This window comes from Eubalaena glacialis, chromosome 2 (assembly GCF_028564815.1).
Source record: "Eubalaena glacialis isolate mEubGla1 chromosome 2, mEubGla1.1.hap2.+ XY, whole genome shotgun sequence".
NCBI lineage: Eukaryota > Metazoa > Chordata > Mammalia > Artiodactyla > Balaenidae > Eubalaena > Eubalaena glacialis.
In genome coordinates, this window is record NC_083717.1 from 76905569 (window position 1) to 76926210 (window position 20642).

At 39.0% G+C, this 20642-nt stretch overlaps 1 protein-coding gene across 1 annotated transcript in view; it reads left to right on the top strand.

The window, feature by feature from the left end:
- Positions 1-1586: 1586 nt before the first annotated feature.
- The window catches only part of ADAM10 (ADAM metallopeptidase domain 10), a 107935-nt gene continuing 88879 nt past the window's right edge, over positions 1587-20642 (top strand). Inside the window, exon 1 of the mRNA XM_061182073.1 lies at positions 1587-1894. Within this exon, the coding sequence (XP_061038056.1) occupies positions 1840-1894 (55 nt within the window). The 5' untranslated portion in view covers positions 1587-1839. The remainder of the gene's footprint in view (positions 1895-20642) is intronic.

Below are 20642 nucleotides of genomic sequence, written 5' to 3' on the forward strand. Positions count from 1 at the left end.
TTATTTGGCTGCGCTGGGTCTTAGTTGCGGCACACGGGATCTTCCTTGCTGCATGTGGGATCTTCGCTGCAGCATGTGAGATCTTTAGTTGGCATGTGGGATCTAGTTCCCTGACCAGGGATTGAACCAGGGCCCCCTGCATTGGGAGCATGGAGTCTTAGCCACTGGACCACCAGGGAAGTCCCTCATATGGTAGTACAATTTTTAATTTTTTGAGGAACCTCCATGCTGTTTTCTGTAATGCTGCACCAATTTACATTCCCACCAGCAATGCACAAAGGTTTCCCTTTCTCCACATCCTTGTCAACACGTATCTCTTGTCTTCTTGACGATAACCTTTCTAACAGCGTGGCAATATCTCACTGTGGTTTTGATTCACATTTCCCTGATGATTAGTGGTACTGAGCATCTGTTCATGTACCTATTGGCCATTTGGATGTCTTCTTTGAAAAAATGTTAAGTTCCTCTGCCCATTTTCAAATTGGGTTGTCTGCTTTTTAGCCATTGAGTTGTAAGAGTTCCTTATATATTTTAGTTATTAACCCTTTCTCAGAGACACAATTTGCAAATATTTTCTCTCATTCTGAAGGTTGCCTTTCCATTTTGTTGATTCTTTCTTCTGCCATGCTAAAGCTTTTTAGTTTGAGGTAGGCCCACTTATTTATTTTTGCTTTTGTTTCTTGTGTTTTTGGTGTCGCATCCAAAAATAATTGCCAAGACCAACATCAGGCTTTCCCCTGTTTCCTTCTAGGCGTCTTATGGTTTCAGGTCTTATGTTTAAGTCTTTAATCCATGGAATACTAGTTTGAAGAATCAAAGGGAGTTACTGAGAAATCAAATAGGAGCTTCAAAGAAGTTGGGGTGAAGGAGATTCCGGAGTTCTGTTCAGAGATGGAACAGAGAGAGTGGTAAATAGAACATTTTTCGGGCTAGAGATTCCGTACCCTGTGGTTGAGGCGGCACGCTTTCAGAATGGCTAAGGCCTGATCTGTGTCTGAAATTTGTAAAGCGATCAGAAAGATATGACAGGCTGTGCTTCTGCTGCTGGAAGATCTTTACATTTAGGTTCTGATTGTTGGCGGCTGTTTCCGATGTAATTACCGCTTGTTCGCACTTGGCTTTTTGGGTGGGGGACTTTGCTTTTGTTTACTTAGTAGACGTCGTGCACCCTGAGAGGCAAAAAAAGAAGTAACCAAAATCTCCATTCCCTGTTAAGAAGTGGACAGCTGCCCCTTGACTCTCCCATTTTAACCCAAGAGACAGTTCTCAGCAGCTCTAAGAACCAGCCCTGTGCGGTCCGCAGATTTGCGCTCCGGTCCGGGGGCGGAACCCCAGAAAACCCCGCCTCCCAAGCCCAATCCCCGCTCTCCGCCTGCGGACAGGAAGCAGCGGCTGGCCTAGCAGCCCGGGCACCAGCCGCAGCGCGCATGCGCGCGCCCCTGGGGCGCCTGGGGGAGGGGGAGGAGCGGGAGGAAGGGGTGCGGCTCCGCCTGCTCGTTGGGCGCTCGCGGGTCACGTGGCAAGGAAGGAGGCGGAGGTACCGGGCTCGGGGGGAGGGAGGTAGAGAAGAGGGAAGGAGCGAGGGAAGGAAAGCGGGGAAGGGAGGAAGGAAACGAACGAGGGGGAGGGAGGTCCCTGTTTTGGAGGTGCTGGGAGCTTTGCCGGCCCCTGAAGTGGGGCGAGAGGGAGGTGCTTCGCCGTTTCTCCTGCCGGGGGAGGTCCCGGCTCCCCGTGGAGGCTCCGGACCAAGCCTCTTCAGCTTCTCCCTCCGGATCGATGTGCTGCTGTTAACCCGTGAGGAGGCGGCGGTGGCAGCGGCAGCGGCAGCGGCAGCGGAAGATGGTGTTTCTGAGAGTGTTAATTCTGCTCCTCTCCTGGGCGGCGGGACTCGGAGGTGAGGCACGACCCCGAGCCCCGGGGGCGCGTTGAGCACGGCAGACCGCGCAGCGGCAGCGGCGGCCGGGCCGAGCGGAGCCCAGTCGCTCCGTGCGGCTGGCGCGTCAGTCAGCCCGGCCGGCCGGCGGCGCCACTCGGGCGCGCAGCGCTCCCCTCTCCCTATTGTCCCCCGCGCCCCGACCGCGTTCCCTTCCGTGGCGGGCCGAGGAGGCTCCGAGACTCCGGCGAGGCCTTTCCCGCCCCCTGCCGCCCCAGCAGCAGGGGAGCCTGGGGTTGCCTGCCTGAGAAGCAAAGTCGAGAGCCGGGTCGCCAGGCGAGAGCCGGTGGCGCTCAGACCGGCGGCACCATCCCTCCAGCTTGCTCGACGGGCGCCGGGGCGGGCAACTGCCGCGGGGCCGCCGGTCTTTGCCATCCTGGTCCCGCGCTCACCCTCCTCACCCTTCCGCCCCCAGCTCCTGCCTGGTGGCGAATTCCGGAGTCCGCTCCGTTGCGGAGAACCGCCGCGCAGGCTCGTGGGAAGTTGCAATTGTATTGTTCTTTACCGGGCGCAGCGATCCAGACCGACCCGGTTCTGCAGAGGGGCCGCCCGTGGAGGGGTAACAGTGGTCTCCTGCTCGTCTGAGCCGGGCGGCTACCGTTCTCCAGAGTGCCCCGCCTCTGTCCGGGTGTTCGGAGAGAGATAGCGGGAGGGTGTGTTTATGTTCAGTGGAAACATTTTGTTGCCCAGGGGAAAGGTTTTGGTGGGGAGAAAGATAAGCCGTTTTCGGGGTGTTCACTGATCTGTAGGCTGGATTGCGTCTTTTTGAGGGACGGTCCCTCGGTGACCCAACTTGAAGAGTTTTCTTAAACTCTCAGGTGGAGTAGTCATACAGTGTAATTAGTGGATTGTCAAAACAGTGGCAACCCTCCACCCCCCCCCGTTGGCGTTAAGTGTGCTAAAAGCATATAATTTCTTGATTACTCCAGTTTTGAAGACGATTTTCATTTCTAGTGTATCCCAGGACCAACTGCATCATTTTGTTGTTGTGTAAAGTGCTTTATTTTAGGTTAACTTTTTGACTTCCTCCATAGTATACTTAAAGACCTTAAAATATGTTTAAAAGAATTGGATTGGAAATTTTTCCGGAGTGCTTTGGATTAGTATAGACAAATTTGATAATTTAGAAAATATCTGAATATTTCATGTAGTGGATTGTTTTTGTTCTTTTCTTTATAATTTTGACTGCAGAGCCAAGCATATTTTTGTCCAGTCTTCTATTTTGTCTGAGGATGATACTTTGTAGGTAGACTTCTATTGTAGTTTGTAGTGTTCATTTGCTAGCGAAAACATCTTAGATTAGGAGCTTCTAGTAGATGTTTAGTTTGAAATATCTGTGCTGGACACCCTCTATAAGGGCTTTTGTTTTTACATTTGTATTTATATCCTAAATGTGGCTTACAAGAAATTTCTGTTTTCACTTTTTGTTAGACATCGATTTCTATGAGGTAGTAAAAAGTGAGGCGTCCACGTGAGGCAGTTTAAACTCCTGATGAGCAGTAGTCGATAAAATGTCCTTTGCTTTTAAAGAGTGAAACAGTAAAAATAGAAACTGGTGTATTCTGATGGTCGAAGAAAAAGTATAAATTGACAGCATAATCTTTGTGGGCTAAGGCCCTTTTTAAACAAAAATTTTCTAAATTCAGAACTCGAGTCATTTGTAAAGTATCATTTCGCATTAAACATTGGTTAAAAGGCTACTTACTTTTTGATGTTTGTTTTAAGCAGAACTTTTTCAAAAAGACACTAAGAAATCTTTCATTTTAAAATTAGCATCAAGATTGTAGCTTTTGGGTGCATGGAGATATTGGTAATTTAATTGTAATATATAGTATTTTTATCTACAAATCTGAGCTTTTATGGTCAAGTTTGTAAGAAGTTTTTATGAGCATGATATGAGAATAGAATACATTCAGATTCTCTTATGAGAGAATGAATATGTTTGTGTAGATTAGAAGAAGCTGTAGTGGAAATATGGATTTAACTTTAAAGTATAAATCATTCTTAGGTACTTAATTATCCTTTTTAGTTGCTTTCCCCTATCCGATTTGTCAGTCACTGTTTTGCATTAGTTTTTTCTTGCTCTTAGTGTGTTGGTGGGAAGCTGGAAAAGAGAATGTGTTTAGAATCATAAAACTAAACTTTCCTAAAGTTGTCCATTTCTTGCACATGTCCCAGCCTATGCTGTATTTGTAGGAAGATACCATAAATTTTCTAGAGTTTAGTAAGTGTCTATATAGACATGACTCAAATATATACATAAAAATACTTTATTTTATGCAACCACATTAGAAATTTTATTAGAACTATTCTGATTAAATATAGCCCAAAGAATTTTTATGTATGTGTGAATTATACTTTTTAACACAAATACGTTGGTGAGTTGATGTTTTTTCTTTCTCCTCTTTTAAAAAAATTAATTGGTGTGTTTGAGAGGTCCAAAGGTATTTTAGCTGTAGCAGTAAATTCAATCCCATGTTTTGGTTTAATGAAATCATACTTTAAATGAACTTTAGAGTATGAAATTTTTTTTTTTTTTGATGGAGGCACGGCTTGTGGGAATCTAAGTTCCCCGATGACCAGGGATTGAACTTGGGCCCTCGGCAGTGAGAGCGCGGAGTCTTAACCACTGGACTTCCAGGGAATTCCGACATGTTTTTTATATTAAAAATTCTGGTGTAAATGCTTTGCTTTGTAGCATGCGTTATAAAGAAATAGGTTTTCTGGAAGTTTGGCCAAAAGTATTAAAAGTATCAAAGTTTAAGCTTAAACTATTTCACTTTTACCAGCAAGTAAGGGCCTATGAAATTAATAAAGGGGACAGACTTCTTGTCTTTATCTTTTTTTAAAAATAAATTTATTTTTATTTTTATTTATTTTTGGCTGCGTTGGGTCTTCGTTGCTGCGCGTGGACTTTCTCTAGTTGCGGCAAGCGGGGGCTACTCTTCGTTGCGATGCTCGGGCTTCTCATTGAGATGGCTTCTCTTTGTTGCGGAGCACGGGCTCTAGGCACACGGGCTTCAGTAGTTGCAGCACGTGGGTTCAGTAGTTGTGGCTCGTGGGCTTTAGAGCGCAGGCTCAGTAGTTGTGGCACACGGGCTTAGTTGCTCCGCGGCATGTGGGATCTTCCCGGACCAGGGCTCGAACCCGTGTCCCCTGCATTGGCAGGCAGATTCTTAACCACTGTGCCACCAGGGAAGTCCTGTCTTTATCTTTAAGGAGCTCTGACTCTTCGTCTTTTTAACCGGAGATTGATAATCCAGTTAGCTGTATCATCTTGAGAATGCCCATTTCAAGCCTACATTAGGCTACATTGCATTTGCCTACATTAGCAGTATCTTTTCTGTGTGTGTACAGGACCTCTCTGAGTAGCAGGGTTTGAGGGAACTGGGCATGGCAAGCACCTCTGTCTTTTCTGATCTCCCTTTTATAACTTGTTTAAGATCTTCAAGGGTGTTTATTATCTAATATTTTAAAATTTATCTGACAGACTTGCAGGGTGGAGCAGGGAGAGTAAAGGGACGTTTCTGTGATGTCTGCTGTGTATCTGATATTGTGTTAGAAGTTTCGCTTTTCAACATGTATGAGAGAGTGGTGATATTTTACATTTGAAGAAACAGGCTTGAAGAAATAAATTTTCTGGCATCATCCACCTGCTAAGTGGTGAATTAGATATTCAAACCCAAGCCAGTTTGACCTCAAAGCCTGGGCGTTTTACCCATTGCCCCCTCATACCTTTTTAAAAATAATTAATTAATTAATTAATTTTTGCCTGCGTTGGGTCTTTGTTGCTGCACACGGGCTTTCTCTAGTTGCAGAGAGCGGGGGCTACTCTTTGTTGCGGTGTGCAGACTTCTCATTGAGATGGCTTCTCTTGTTGCGGAGCATGGCCTCTAGGTGTGCTGGCTTCAGTAGTTGTGGCACACAGGCTCAGTAGTTGTGGCACATGGGCTTAGTTGCTCCGCAGCACATGGGAACTTCCCGGACCAGGGCTCGAACCCGTGTCCCCTGCATTGGCTAACTTTACTTTACTGCGGATTCTTAACCACTGTGCCACCAGGGAAACCCCTGTGTTCCTTTTAAAAGGGCTGAATTTAATCTTAAATGATTGAGGTTTAGTATAAGAACAACTTACAGTTTTGGGCTAAACTTGGTTTAGCTGTCAATTTTGTACTTAGAAAAGGGAGCAATACTAAGGATAAATGGAAAAACTGGAATAATCCTACCAGTTAGATTCCTATGAGGGCAGTAACACTGCTGTCTAGCAGTGTGAACGCTTTGCCTTAGGACTAGCGGGGTGAGGACAGTCCTGTTCTAGCTAGGTTGCAGGAAATAGCAGTACTGAGAATAGTTCTCAGGGGGTGTAGACTCTCTTTGATGTTGGGTGAATTCATTCTGAAGCTACTACAATTCCAACTAAACAATGTGAGAACATGTACAGTAAGAACATTGCTGTTTAGTCACCAGTGTTTATTGTATGTCTGTGGCTAGTAGGAGTCATGACGGCACAGTCTTGAGTGAGAAGAGAAGAAAAAACATTGAGTTTGTCAGAGTAGACAGAAATGCCAAGATATAAAAATAGAGTTCCAATTATGTATTGTAGCTGCAGTTGAAATGAGGATTTATTAAGCTGGAGGGACATCAGCCAGCTGGGGAGAGCTTTTTGAGATAGAAGAGAATGGCTTATAGTGTAGTAAGATGCATGTAGGCTTACTTGCCTGGAATGGAGAGTCCATGGCGGGAAATAAGGAGAAATGCTAACTGGGCCATAATGACTGGGACTCTCATTATTCATATAATAGGCCATGATAACTATGAAGAAGAGTATTGTGGAATTTTGGTTGGCTGAGCAGTTGGGATATGATACCATAAGGAATAAATTAGCTGCTTGATGAACTGGGTGATTGAGTCCTGGGTTAGGGTAGTGATTGTAGAAACAAATATGGGTACAACAAGAAATCATATGGAAGAAAAACTGGTAAAACTTGGCAAATGTTTAATGTGAAGGTATCACAATTTATTGAGGGCTCACTCTGTGGTGAATTTGGATCTTAGAGGCATTGGAGAGAGTGTAGTTTTATTAAAGCTTTGAGAACCTCAGTCTTTGAAGTTGAAAGTGTCTAAGATCTTGAATCTAGATTGAAGGTTATAGGTTGCGATGTGTGTCAGAGTTGAATTTTATCCTACTTGCAAACTAATACTTTTGTTGGGCATTGGTTAAAACTTTGCACAATCCTTCAATAATCTGTGGTGAGTCACTTGGGAAGCATTGTTCCTGACAGTTGGGAGATAGAAGTTCGGTGAATTTGAGGTGGAGGGGAGAAATTAAAGGTAGTACATTAACAAGTATATTTTTATCTTACAAGTATATATTTACTGTCCTTCAGCTGGAATTAGGCTCTTCAGTTCAAGAATATGCTTGATACTGTTGATTATATGTGAATTGTGAAATTCCTGTTTCAGACACAAATTGGGGAAAAGAATGTGACTTCTGTGTTTGAGGCAAATGTACATATACGATTTGTGGAGTAGAGTTTTCTTTCTGTTTATTTTTGCTTGCATTAATGATTGCAAGGGATATATATGTACACATATTTTTTGAACAACTTTGAACTTTGGATTTAGTTTTCAAAAGAATACAGATAGAATCCTATACTTATGAATTGGGTGGAATATTAATTTGCTTCTTTTTTCCTAAGACTTAAGTGGGGTAAGTTTGTAAAAATGCTGAAGAGATTGTAAAGTGCTGTGCAAATATTGTTAAAAATATGTTGTTTCCAGGCCTAATTTCATTTGGAATCTATTAGTTACAAAATATAGATAAATAAATGTATTTTTAGAAGTTGAAATACTAGAACATCATTATCAAACATTAGCAAATAGAATTTGAGAAATCCATAATTCCTTCTCGAACACAGTTCTGTCACTTTTTAATATTAATCATTCAGTCTTTTAAAATGCCTGTTATTATGAATTTACATCATAGTATTTATGTGGTTTAGTAGCTTTTAAAAAATTAATGTATAGTTAAAATGTATACGCAAGCAGACACTGAAATATTTATAAGTAGTCTGGAGGTAGTTTTGGTTGTCACAACTTGAGGGATGCTTACTAGCATCTAGTGGGTAGAAGCCAGAGATGCTGTGAAACATCTTTTACAATGCATAGGGCAGCCCCCACACAGCAAAGAGTTATCGGGCCAAAATGTCTCTAGGGCTGAGGCTGAGAAACTGCTCTAGCAGAAATTTGCCGTTTTTGTCCTCTTCATCTTTTTTATTGTTGTTGTTATTTCTGATAGCTTATTGTCTTGATTACTCAAGTCACATAAACTCCCCATATTCTTATCCTGTTGAAGCCTTCCTCTTCCAGTGTTCTGTGCACTACAGTTAGGAAAAAATTTTTTTTTCCAGCATTGCCCATTCTCATCTTCGAGTTTGCCTTTGGGAAGAAAATCTGATTCTCTTAATTTATAATAGTGATTGAATGACTGATAGCCCATGAGGATTATCTAAAAACCAAACCAAACCAGTTTCTTGTTAACCCAGAAGAGCCATGGATTAGCAGGATTTTAGTTTCTGTGGAAAGATACTTTGAGGCACTTAACCAGTAGCTTACTCTGCAAATCTCTCTTCAGAATTAGTTGTACTCAGCTTCAACTTTTCACAATTTATTTTCTTCAGAATTTTAACGCATAAGTACTCAAAAACTTTCATGTCATTTTCGTAACTTCGTCCCTCCCTCCCCTTATTGTCATTGGTAGCACCTTTTGCAGAATTGTTTTATTTACACATCAGATTTCCTGGAAAGAGGCAGAGGCAGATGGTTTGGGGTATAATATGGGAGAAGGGTGAGGTACTGAGAGTAGGTTTAGGATAAAATGCAAAGTGTGGGGTAAATATATATAAACATTGCAGTGGTGGCTGGAGCCATTTTGTGTGTGTGTGTGTGTGTGTGTGTGTGTATGTATGTGTGGCGGACTGAAAGTCAAAGTCCCTTGTCTGTACTTATGTTTGCATTTACTTGAAATGGTGTAAAGGTGTTTCAGATCAGCATAGAAATCTAAATTATGTACCTATTCCACTTTTGGATTTTTAAGTTGTATTTCATAAGTGGTTGAAGTTTAATACATTTGGTAGGTTTTCACTATTGATGTTTTATGTCCTTTGTGATAGATTTAGTTTAAAATTTGTAGTTTATAATTTCACTTTGAGCCAGCTAACTTTACTATTTTTAATTCTTAGAGACTAGCTTATCTGAAAAAGTGGGTATGTTGGAATATGCTTAAAATTGTAGACATACTCTCCTATTTTGAGCTTTCACTTGTAACTCTTAGGTGTAGATATTTGTAGAAAATGATTTGACTGGTTTCTAGTGAAGAAATAGATACTGTGGCTTAAGCTTGAAGTCACAATTTAGAAGTAACTTTTCCAAGACTGCAGTAAAGGCACTTAAGTATATTGCTGAAATACAGGACATTATAGTTCCTGGAAGTCTACCTTTGTCATACAAGAGAACAGCTTTGTTAATGGTATTTACTGCTTCAAGATCAGAGTGCATGTCAAATATAAGAATCATTGGTCAACCCAGTGTGATGCCTAAGACACAGTTGATGACTCAGGTTCCTTAGGAAGGAAATACACTTTAAAGTTGTGGAAAAATGCTCTTGGTTCCTAATTTTAAAATTACACAAGTGAAAAGTCTGTAGAAAACAACTTGATTACCAGTAATTTTTCTGACGAATGGAAGTGTGCCAGCCTTAGCTTATTCTTACACATCCTCTCATTTATTGTAATTGAGTTTTTCTGTAAATAGGGAGATGTGTAATGTCAAAAGATTTTTGCAGATTTCCTTCCCCCATCCTTAAGACTGTAGTATCAACTTTCTTTGATATTAATAGGAAAACAAGTTTATTTCTTACATAATATTGCTCTCCCACAAAAAGGTGTTATCCACCATCAGTAAGATATACTCTGTTTTTTCCCCCTGATGTTAATGAAATTTTCATTCTGTGTTTTTTTGCCCTATTCTTATATTTAATTTAGATTGGAACAGAAGATTGTATGTTTTGGATTCAGGAGTTAGGAAGGAAGCTTTTGTTTGCAAGCATTCCTGAGAAGTAAGATGCTGCCTACCCATAGAATATGGAAAATAATCATAATGGTTAGCATTTATGGCATACTTACTATATTCCAGGTACGATTCTTAAAGTATAATGAGGTTGTTAGATTCTGCCTTTGTACGAAGAGTGGGTCATTTTGCCATCAGAGCATAATTTAGGCTCTTTGTACTTACAGTATTTGAGCCATTTGACTTTTGGTCAGTCAAGTTCTTTGAAAGGTGTTTTGTTTTTCTTCGGTTTTTTTTGACATTAGAAAATGTTTACAGTTAAGACGGGAGAAGCACCTTAAAGAACATTTTGTGCATAATACCATTTCAGTTTTGTCACAGATAAATTTATATATGTATTCATTTTTTAAAAGCTTGAGAACAGATACTAAATCTCTTGATGGTGAGATATAGGTTATATCTTTTACAGAAGTATCTATTACAAAACTTTTGTGATACGGAAAAAGAAAAAAACATTTTTTAAAGTTGGATTACCTTTAGTAAATACCAGTATCCTGGTGACTTTGAAAACAGTCACAGGAAATAAAATACTGTTCTCAAATTGTGAAAAGGGAGAGAGCGCCTTAAGATCTCCAGTGGCAAGGAGACCGACTTATGTTTTTTCTACTTAGAACCTGCTGGCCATTTTTCTGCCTGTCTTGTAGGTGATTTTTTTTTGGTGTTGCTTTACTTTTTTAGTTTTTTTTTTTTTTTTGAAAATTAATTATATGTTTTCTCCATCTTATAGGTTCAGTCCAGTTATTCTTCTACCAATTTTACACATAGGCATTTGCTTGATATACTGTTTAATTTTTCCTAACTTTTTATCTTAAAAATGTATGTATTTTCTGAAAGGTTGGAAGTATATATAGTCCAGTTAACATTTATATACCTTTAACCTAAGTTTATTAGTGGTTATCTTTCACCACGTTTGCTTTATCGCTGTTAATATATATTCTTTTTTGGTTCTGAACCCCTAAAGTAAGTTGGTACCCTTAAATACTTAAGTATGCATCTCGTAAGGTTAAGGACATTGTCCTTACATAACCAAGAAGATTCTTTTTTATTTTTTAAGTGTTCAGATTTCCCATGGAGCTTGTAGGTACTAAGTACCATGTGAATTTATTATATGTTTTGTGAAGGCCAGATTTCTGGCAAGTACAACTAAGGACTAGAAAGTAAAACACTGTTGGTATGCTTTTATGTATAGGTAAAAAAGAGTAAGAGTAGAGAAAGGAGACATTGACAGAATAACTACACTGCAGGATGGAGCTATTTTATGTAGGAACAATGGCACAAGAACATAATAGCCTAGAGGTTATCATATCATTATGATCTCTTAGGTTAAAGATGTTAATAAGGGTGAGCCTGGCTCAAGAAGATGTTAAAGTAGAGGGAAAAAAATCAGTAATGGTTCAAAAGGAAAGATACTAGGCACATAGATAAACTTCAATTATCTATAAATTTTCCTCAGTGGAACCTGTCATTTTCCTTTGATGTCAAATTACTAACATCTTACTGTACTCTAGATTAAATGTATTTTATTTTCATCATTGTCTAGTAACAGATCTGTTTCTCCATTGTTAAGGACTTTACATGATGAGAACGTCTTCAGTGAGTATTCTATTCTTTATCAGAAGGGAGAAAAGGAGTTAAAGATTGCCGTCCATTGAGTCCTTCCTGTTACCTTCCCTGTCATTCATGTTGCCCTGCTTGGTAATATATCAGTGATAAAAGAAGCTCCAGTTCTGTATTCAGGGGCAGCAATAGAACATTAGTTTTTTTGCATTGTTTGTTGTTGTTTTTTGTTTTACTCCTAGGCTTCTAGGCTATGATTCCTTTTGTACAGATCTATTTCATCTAAATAAAGGATTTAAATTAGAGGAAGAAAACAGTAGTCTGTTATGGGCCACAAATCACATGTAAATTTAAATGGCAACAGACCTTTGGAAGAAGAAGTTTCTGTGCTGGTAGTTACTTATTAGTTGTGTTAAATAACCCCTAATATGATGATGACCCCCTATATTTGTATCTCCAGCCCAGGACTCTCCCTTGAATTCTAGACTCCTGTATCCCAGCTACATCTCCAGCTAGATATGTGGTGGGCATCTGAAACTTAACATGTCCAAAACCAAACCTCTGATTCCTCTTACCCCAGTCTTTTTTCCTGTAGTCTTTCCCATCTCAGTAAATGGGAGCTCCATTCTTCAGTTGCTTAGGCAAAAAACTTTGAGTTATCCTTGATTCCTCTTTTCACTTACACCCTACATGCAAATTCTGTCAGCTTCTCCTTAAGAGTATATGCAGATTTTGACAACTTCTCATTAGCTCCACTGCTACCGCATCCATCTCACTTTAATTACCGTAAAACCTGCTAACTCTTCTCCCTGTTCTCTTGTTCTCCCAGTCTCTTCTCAACATAGCAGTCGATGTGATTGTGTTCAAAAGCTGCTTTGGTCAAAACCATCCACTGGTACATTGTATACTTTAAAATGGTTAAAATGGTGAGTTTTATGTTCTGTGAATTGTACCTCAACAAAAAAGTAATAGCAAAATAAATAAAAAATAAAAAAAACATTCAGTGGCTTAATATTTTAAGTAAAATCCAATGTCCTTATAGTGGCTTCTAAGGCCCTACCAGAGGTACATGTATGCTTATTCTCCCTACCCTCTGCCCCCAGTCCTTCCCCACTGTTCGTTTCTGCTCCAGCCACACAGAGCTCTTTAAAAATTGTCAGGCTTGCTCCTGTCTCAGGGATTTTGCACTTGCTGATCCTTTTACATGGAACAGTTTCCCCCTTAGATTGCTGTATTATCTCCTCTCTTTCTTTTTTATTTTTTAAGTTAAAAAAAAATTACGTGGTGGTGAAATACACATAAAATTTACCAGCTTAACCATTTTTAGCTGTGTGGTTCAGTAGTATTTAAGTACATTCACATTGTTGTACTTCTGTTAAGTCTTTACTCAAATATTATGAAGTTTTCTGATTACCTCATATAAATACATACATATAATACAAACCCCTTCCTTGGCATTCTCTATCCACTCACCCTGTGATAACACTCTTATAGCCATCCGAAGTTATTTACTTGTTCACAGGGAACTCTATTCAATATCCTGTGACAACCCATAATGGAAAAGAATATGAAAAAATATATACGTATAACTGAGTCACTTTGCTGTACAGACACAACACAACATTGTTAACACAACAACACAACATTGTAACACAACATTGTAAATGTTAACACAACATTGTAAATCAAATATCCTTCAATAAAATAAAAAAATTGATTATGCACCAAAAAAATGAAGTTATTTGCTTGTTTGTCTTACTGTCTGCCTTCCTTCTCTAGAATAAAGTTTCCTAAGGTCAGTAATTTTGTTTTGTTAGCTGCTATATTCCCAGCATCTAAAACAATGCCCATATAGTATATAGTATATAGTGCATATAGTAAGTGCCCATTATATGTGCTGAGTGAATAGATGAATGATTACTGAACTAGATAATTTCACTTTTTATGAATTACATAAGAATTCCAATTTTCTAAAAGTATGTCTGGAAAAAAAGCCTTCAAAGCTTATAATTAATCTTTTTTACTTTAATTGACTTTAAAATGGAATGAAAATACCATTTTTGTTAGTGTATTGGTTTTGCTTATTATTTTTATATGCCCAGTTAATTAAAAGAATTAGGTAAATTAGACTAAAAGGGGAAATGTAGAATGTCTTCATGGTTATCTGATTTTACTGAATAAAACTTGTAAACTTTGCTATATTCCTAAGATGAAACTTTAAAAAACCCATTTTCATTTTAGGGTAAATTTAGAATCACAGAATGTTCGAGCTAGAAGGAAGTTTTGGGGACTTCCCTGGTGGCACAGTGGTTAAGAATCCTCCTGCCAATGCAGGGGACACGGGTTTGAGCCCTGGTCTGGGAAGATCCCACATGCCGCGGAGCAACTAAGCCTGTGTGCCGCAACTACTGAGCCTGCGCTCTAGAGCCTGTGAGCCACAACTGCCGAGCCCTCATGCCACAACTGGTGAAGCCCCCGCTCCTAGAGCCCGTGCTCAGCAACAAGAGAAGCCACCACAATGAGAAGCCCGTGCACCACAACGTGGAATAGCCCCCACTTGCCACAACTAGAGGAAGACCGTGCACAGCAACGAAGACCCAATGCAGCCAAAAATAAATAAATAAATAAATTTATAAAAAATAAAAGGAAGTTTTGTAGTCTTGGGTGGGTCGCTTAACCTCTCTGTGCCTTATCTTAAGATTAATTGTACTTACCCTGCAAAGTTGTTAGGAGGGTGAAATGAGATAATACATTTAGCCATAATTTACTGAATTCTTACCTGTTATGTAGTGTATACTATTCTAAGCCCCTTTATATATATTAAGTAATTTAATCCATATAACAACACTGTTAGGTATAGGTATTGCTATTTCACTTATTTTATAGACAGGGAAAATGAGGCACAGAGAGGTAGGTAACTTGCCCAAGATCACTCAACTAGTAAGTGGCACAGTTGGGATTCTAACACGTGACTTATAAATGAAGATAATGCTTGCTAAACTGTTGAAACATGAAGTAAGATATGTTGACCATATACTTCCACGGTTATTGAAAAACTTCATTACGAAAAGGAATATAACATTTTTAACTGTCCAGAAAGTCATGCAAAATGGTGATGAAAGCTGCATGGGTAATTGCAGAGACAAATACCTGAAATGCACTCATAGAATCAGTAGAAGATTAAAAAAAACTTACCTAGCACATAGATCTATAATAATTTTAATTTTAACAAGTAGCACTTCGCAAATACTAGACCTGTTAGAAATTCTGGTACTTCTTGGATGAGTATCATAGATCACATTTTCTGATGATTGATTTATGGCTCTCTTATCAGCAAGGTATAGGCTGCTTTCTTTATAAATTCAAATGAAAATGGAAATTTCCGTGAAATGTTGAGTGGATTCATTCATTCTTACAGCAAACATTTACTGAGCAACTGTTTTCTTACTCTGTTCTAGGTAATGAGGGTACATCATTGAACAAATCAAAGTCCTTGTTCTCATGGAACTTCTGGTGGTAGAGGGATATGTCAATAAAAACATGAAGAAAGAGCAGGATATTAGAATGAGTATGATTGGGACATAAGCTTTTAGATAGGGTGATCAGAGAAAGCTTCTGAAGAAATTTTGTAGATATCTGAATGAAGTGTGCCAACCCTGCTTTGGGGGAAGATGTTCCAGGCAGAGGGACGATAAGGAGACTAATGTGGCTGTAATACACAGAGCAAGGGGAGAGTGGTAGAAGATAAGGTGAGACGGGTATGGCAGTGGAGTGGGGGAATGCAGCCCCTTATGAGGATCATCTTCAGCGTTATAAGCCACGGTTAGGACTTTTTTTTTTTTTGAGATTATAAATCATGATGAAGGCTGTGGAGGGGGAACAGCGGGTGAGGGGGGTGGGTGAGGGGTGGAAGATTTTGAGCAGAAGAGTGACATAATGTAACTTTATTTGAACATTATTACTCTGACTGCTGTGTGAAAAATAGACTGTTGGGGGCAAGAGTGGAAACTAAGAGGCCAGTTATTTGCAATGGTTTTTGATTGTCTAGAACCTTTTGAACCTTGCTTTGTTTGGCACATTTTCAGCCTTATGAATTCCATCTCCTTAATTTAGATTCCCCAGCCTTTCATTTGCAACTAGGACACAGGCATGTAAACTAGTCTTCTGAACTAGGCTCCTCTAATCAGAAGCATCACCGGAGACCTGGATTCTGAACTGAGCAGACATGTATGCTTGCTGAAGTTTTGCCAATAGTGTGCATCTTTCAGACTGTTATGACAGATTTTTCCCTAGTTGTTTTAAGGTTGTGTTTCTGGTACAAAAGTGGGATTGGAGAGGCAGGACAGTGTTGGTGTTTTTCACAAGATATTTTGGGGGTAATTATGGTGTGTACTGCTGCTGCTGGGGATACCTGGATAATCTTGAGGAAGATAAAATGGGGAGGGTTCCAATATTATTGTCAAGTAGTAGAATATTACTTCAAGTAATAGACTTGTATCAGAAGTACGGGAATTGATTAAGATCATAATGGAGAATGCTTTAGTGTTTATGGAAAAATCTTTAAGTTCTGGGTAATTTTCCTGTGTAGGATTTGCATGTTGGGATCACTGGTTGTCGTTTACTCTTTTATATCCCCCAACTTTTACTACTTATGTCTGTCCTATTAACAAAAATATAGTTACTTATGAATAATGAGTCATTATAGGATGCTTAGTAGTTTCTTGGAGGTGAGTAGAATGTTGATTTTATTTATTTTTCTGAAGGGAGGACAAGCTGGACTATTTTGAATTGTCTTTGTTTTAGATTCTGGATTTTTTTTTTTTTTTTTGAAAAAGTGTATAACTTAGGGAAGAGTAAAAGAAAGGCCAAATACCCATATGCTTACCACTTAGACTCACCATTTTTCTTTAAAAAAAATTTAATTAGCTTTATTGAGGTATAATTTCCATACAATAAAATTGAGCAATTAATTTTGAGAAAGGTATATAGTTGTTTAACCACCACCACCATAACGATAATAATAATAATATAGAACATTTACACTAACCAATAAAGTTCCCTTGTGCTCTTTGCAGTCAATTCAAAATCCTTCTGATTTCCCTTTTGATTTCTTCTTTGACTCAAGGGCTACTTAGAAGTGTGTTAAGTTCCCAATATTTAGGAATTTTTCCAAGTATCTCCTACTGATTTAATTGCACTGTAGTCAGAAAACATACTCTCTGATTTCGGTCTTTTAAAACTTATGGAAACATGCTTTATGGCTTAGAATTAAGGTCTATCTTGGTGAATACTCCATGTGCCCGTGAAAAGAATATATACTCGGTTGTTGGGTGGACTATTTTGTAAATGTTAATCAGGTCAAGTTGTTTGATAGTGTTCAGTCCTTATTTTTTGTCTACTTGTTCAGTGAGGAGTGTTCATGATTTCCAACTATAATTTACATATTTGTCTACTTTCAGTTCTGTCAGCATTTTTTATTTTTAATTTTTAAAAAATTGTCATTCTCATTCTTTTTAAAAAAAAAAAATTTATTTATTTATTTAGACTGTGCCAGGTCTTAGTTGTGGCACGCGGGATCTTCATTGAAGCATGTGGGATCTCCAGCCGCGGCATGCGGGATTTTTTTTTTTTTCTTGGTTGCGGCATGCGAACTCTTAGTTGCGGCATGCATGCGGGATCTAGTTCCCCAACCAGGGATTGAACCTGGGCTCCCTGAACTGGGAGAGAGGAGTCCTACCCACTGGACCACCGGGGAACTCCCCCGTCAGCTCTTTCTTCACATACTTTAAGCTCTGTTATGTGATGCACATTTAGGATTGTTTTTAAATGAAAATGATCCAAACACTCCAATTAAAAGGCAGAGATTATCAGATTGGACAAAAAAGCAAGACCCAGCTCTATGCTGCCTACTGTGAACTCACATTAAATACGTAGGCACAAATAGATTAAAAATAAAAGGATGGAAAAGAGATACCATGCCAGTCAAAAAAAAAAAAAGAAAAAGGAGTGCTATATTAATATCAGACAAAGTAGATTTTAGAACATAGAATATTACAAAGAATAAAGAAGATCATTAGATAATTGATAAAGGAGTGAATTAATCCAAAAGGCATAATACATAATAATCACTGACATTTATGCATGTAATAATAGAACTTCAAAAATCAATTAAGCAGGGCTTCCCTGGTGGCGCAGTGGTTGGGAATCCGCCTGCTAATGCAGGGGACACGGGTTTGATCCCTGGTCCGGGAAGATCCCACATGCCGTGGAGCAGCTAAGCCTGAGCACCACAACTACTGAGCCTGAGCTCTAGAGCCCACAAGCCACAACCACTGAAGCCCGCGTGCCTAGAGCCTGTGCTCCGCAACAAGAGAAGCCATGACAATGAGAAACCCGCGCACCGCAATGAAGAGTAGCCCCCGCTCGCCGCAACTAGAGAAAGCTCACGCGCAGTAACGAAGACCCAATGCAGCCAAAAATAAATAAAATAAATAAATTAAAAAAAAAAAGAACAACAACAAAAAATCAATTAAGCAGAGAACTGCAAGGAGAAATAGAAATAGTCATAATTACAGACAGAGATTTCAATACCTTTCTCTCAATAATAGAACAGGTAGATAGAAAATCATGAAGGATATAGAAGGCTGAACAACACTGTCAGCCAGTTGACCTGGTTGACATTTATAAAACACTGTACTCAATAAGTGCAGAGATTGACATTTGTAGAACACTCATCCATTAACAGCAGAATATACATTCTTTTCAAGTGTGCATGAAACATTGCAAGGATAGACCAAATTCTTGGTCATAAAATAAGTCTCAATGTATTTAAAAGGATTGATGTCATACAAAGTATGTTCTCTGGGTATAGTAGAATTAAATTAGAAGTCAATAACAGAAAGATAACTGAAAAATTCACCATATTTAGAATCTAAATAACAGACTTCTGAATAGCACATGAATAATAGAAGAAATCAAAAAGGAAATTAGAAAGTATGTTGAAAAGAATGAAAATGGTAACACAGCATAACAGAATCTGTGGGATGTTGCTAAAGCAGTATTAAGGGAACATTTATAGTACTAAATACCTGGATTAGAAAAGAAAAGTCTTAAATCAATGGTCTTTACTAAAAAAAGAAGAGCGATTAAACTCAAAGTAAGCAGAAGGAAAGAAAGATCAAAGTGAAAAATAAAAAAATAGCAGAAAAATAAGGAAAATCAAAGGAAATAAAAATTGGTTCTTGAGAAGATCAGTAAAATCAGTAAATCTCTAGCTATCCTGATCAGGACCAAAGAGTGAAGATACAGATTACCAATATCAGGCATGAGGGAGGTAACATCACTATAGATTCAAAAGATAAAAAAACATAATGAGGGAATATTATGAACAGCTTTATCTCCATAACTTCAACAGCTTAGGTAAAATGGGCAAATTCTTACCAAAGGTCACTCAAGAAGTAGATAACCAGAATAGCTGTTTATATATCAAATTGACATCATTAATAACCTTTCACAAAGAAAATTCCAGGCCAAGATGGCTTCACTGGTGAATTCTATCAAACATTTAAGGAGGAAGTAATACCAATTCTACATACATTTGTCTAGAAAATAGAAGAAGAGGTGATACTTTCAAGGTCTTTTTTTTATATGGATACCAAAACTTGACAAAGACAGTCCAAGAAAACTACAGACCGGTGTCTCTCATGAACATAGATAACAAAAATTCTAAACAAAATTATAACAAATTGAATCCAACAGTATTATAAAGCATAATATACTATATTCAAGTGGGATTTATATCAGTAATGCAAGGTTGGTTTAACATTAGAAAATGAACAAATTTTTAAAAATTGAAGTATAGTTGATTTACAATGTTGTGTTAATTTCTGCTCTACAGCAAAGTGATTCAGTTATACATATATATACATTCTTTTTTAATTCTTTTCCATTATGGTTTATCACAGGATATTGAATATAGTTCCCTGTGCTATACAGGAGGACCTTGTTGTTTATCTGTTCTCTGTGTATTAGTTTGCATCTGCTAACCCCAAACTCCCACTCCACCCCTCCTCCATCCCCACCCTTGGCAACCACAAGTTTGTTGTCTATGTCTGTGAGTCTGTTTCTGTTTTGTAGATAAGTTCATTTGTGTCATATTTTAGATTCCACATATAAGTGATACCATATGGTATTTGTCTTTCTCTTTCTGACTTACTTCACTTAGTATGATATTCTCTAGTTCCATCCATGTTGCTCCAAATGGCATTGTTTTGTTCTTTTTTTATGGCTGAGTCGTATTCCATTGTATATATGTACCACATCTTCTTTACCCATTCATCTGTTGGTGGACATTTAGGTTGTTTCCATGTCTTGGCTATTGTGTATAGTGCTGCTATGAACATAGGGGGTGCATGTATCTTTTTTTAAAAATTTTATTTATTTATTTATTTTATTTATTTTTGGCTGCATTGGGTGTTCGTTGCTGCACGTGGGCTTTCTCTAGTTGTGGCGAGCAGGGGCTACTCTTCGTTGCAGTGCGTGGGCTTCTCATTGTGGTGGCTTCTCTTGTTGCGGAGCACGGGCTCTAGGCGCACAGGCTTCAATAGTTGTGGCACGAGGGCTCGGTAGTTGTGGCTCACGGGCTCTAGAGCGCAGGCTCAGTAGTTGTGGAACATGGGCTCAGTTGCTCTGCGGCATGTGGGATCTTCCCGGACCAGGGCTTGAACCCGTGTCCCCTGCATTGGCAGGCGGATTCTTAACCACTGTGCCACCAGGGAAGCCTGCATATATCGTTTTGAAATATAGTTTTGTACAGATGTATACCCAGGAGTAAGATTGCTGGATCATATGGTAACTCTATTTTTAGTTTTTTGAGGAACCTCCATACTGTTCTCCACGGTGGCTGCACCAACTTACATTCCTACCAATAGTGTAGGAGGGTTCCTTTTTCTCCACACCCTCTCCAGTATTTATTATTTGTAGACTTTTTAATGATGGCCATTCTGACCAGTGTGAGGTAGTACCT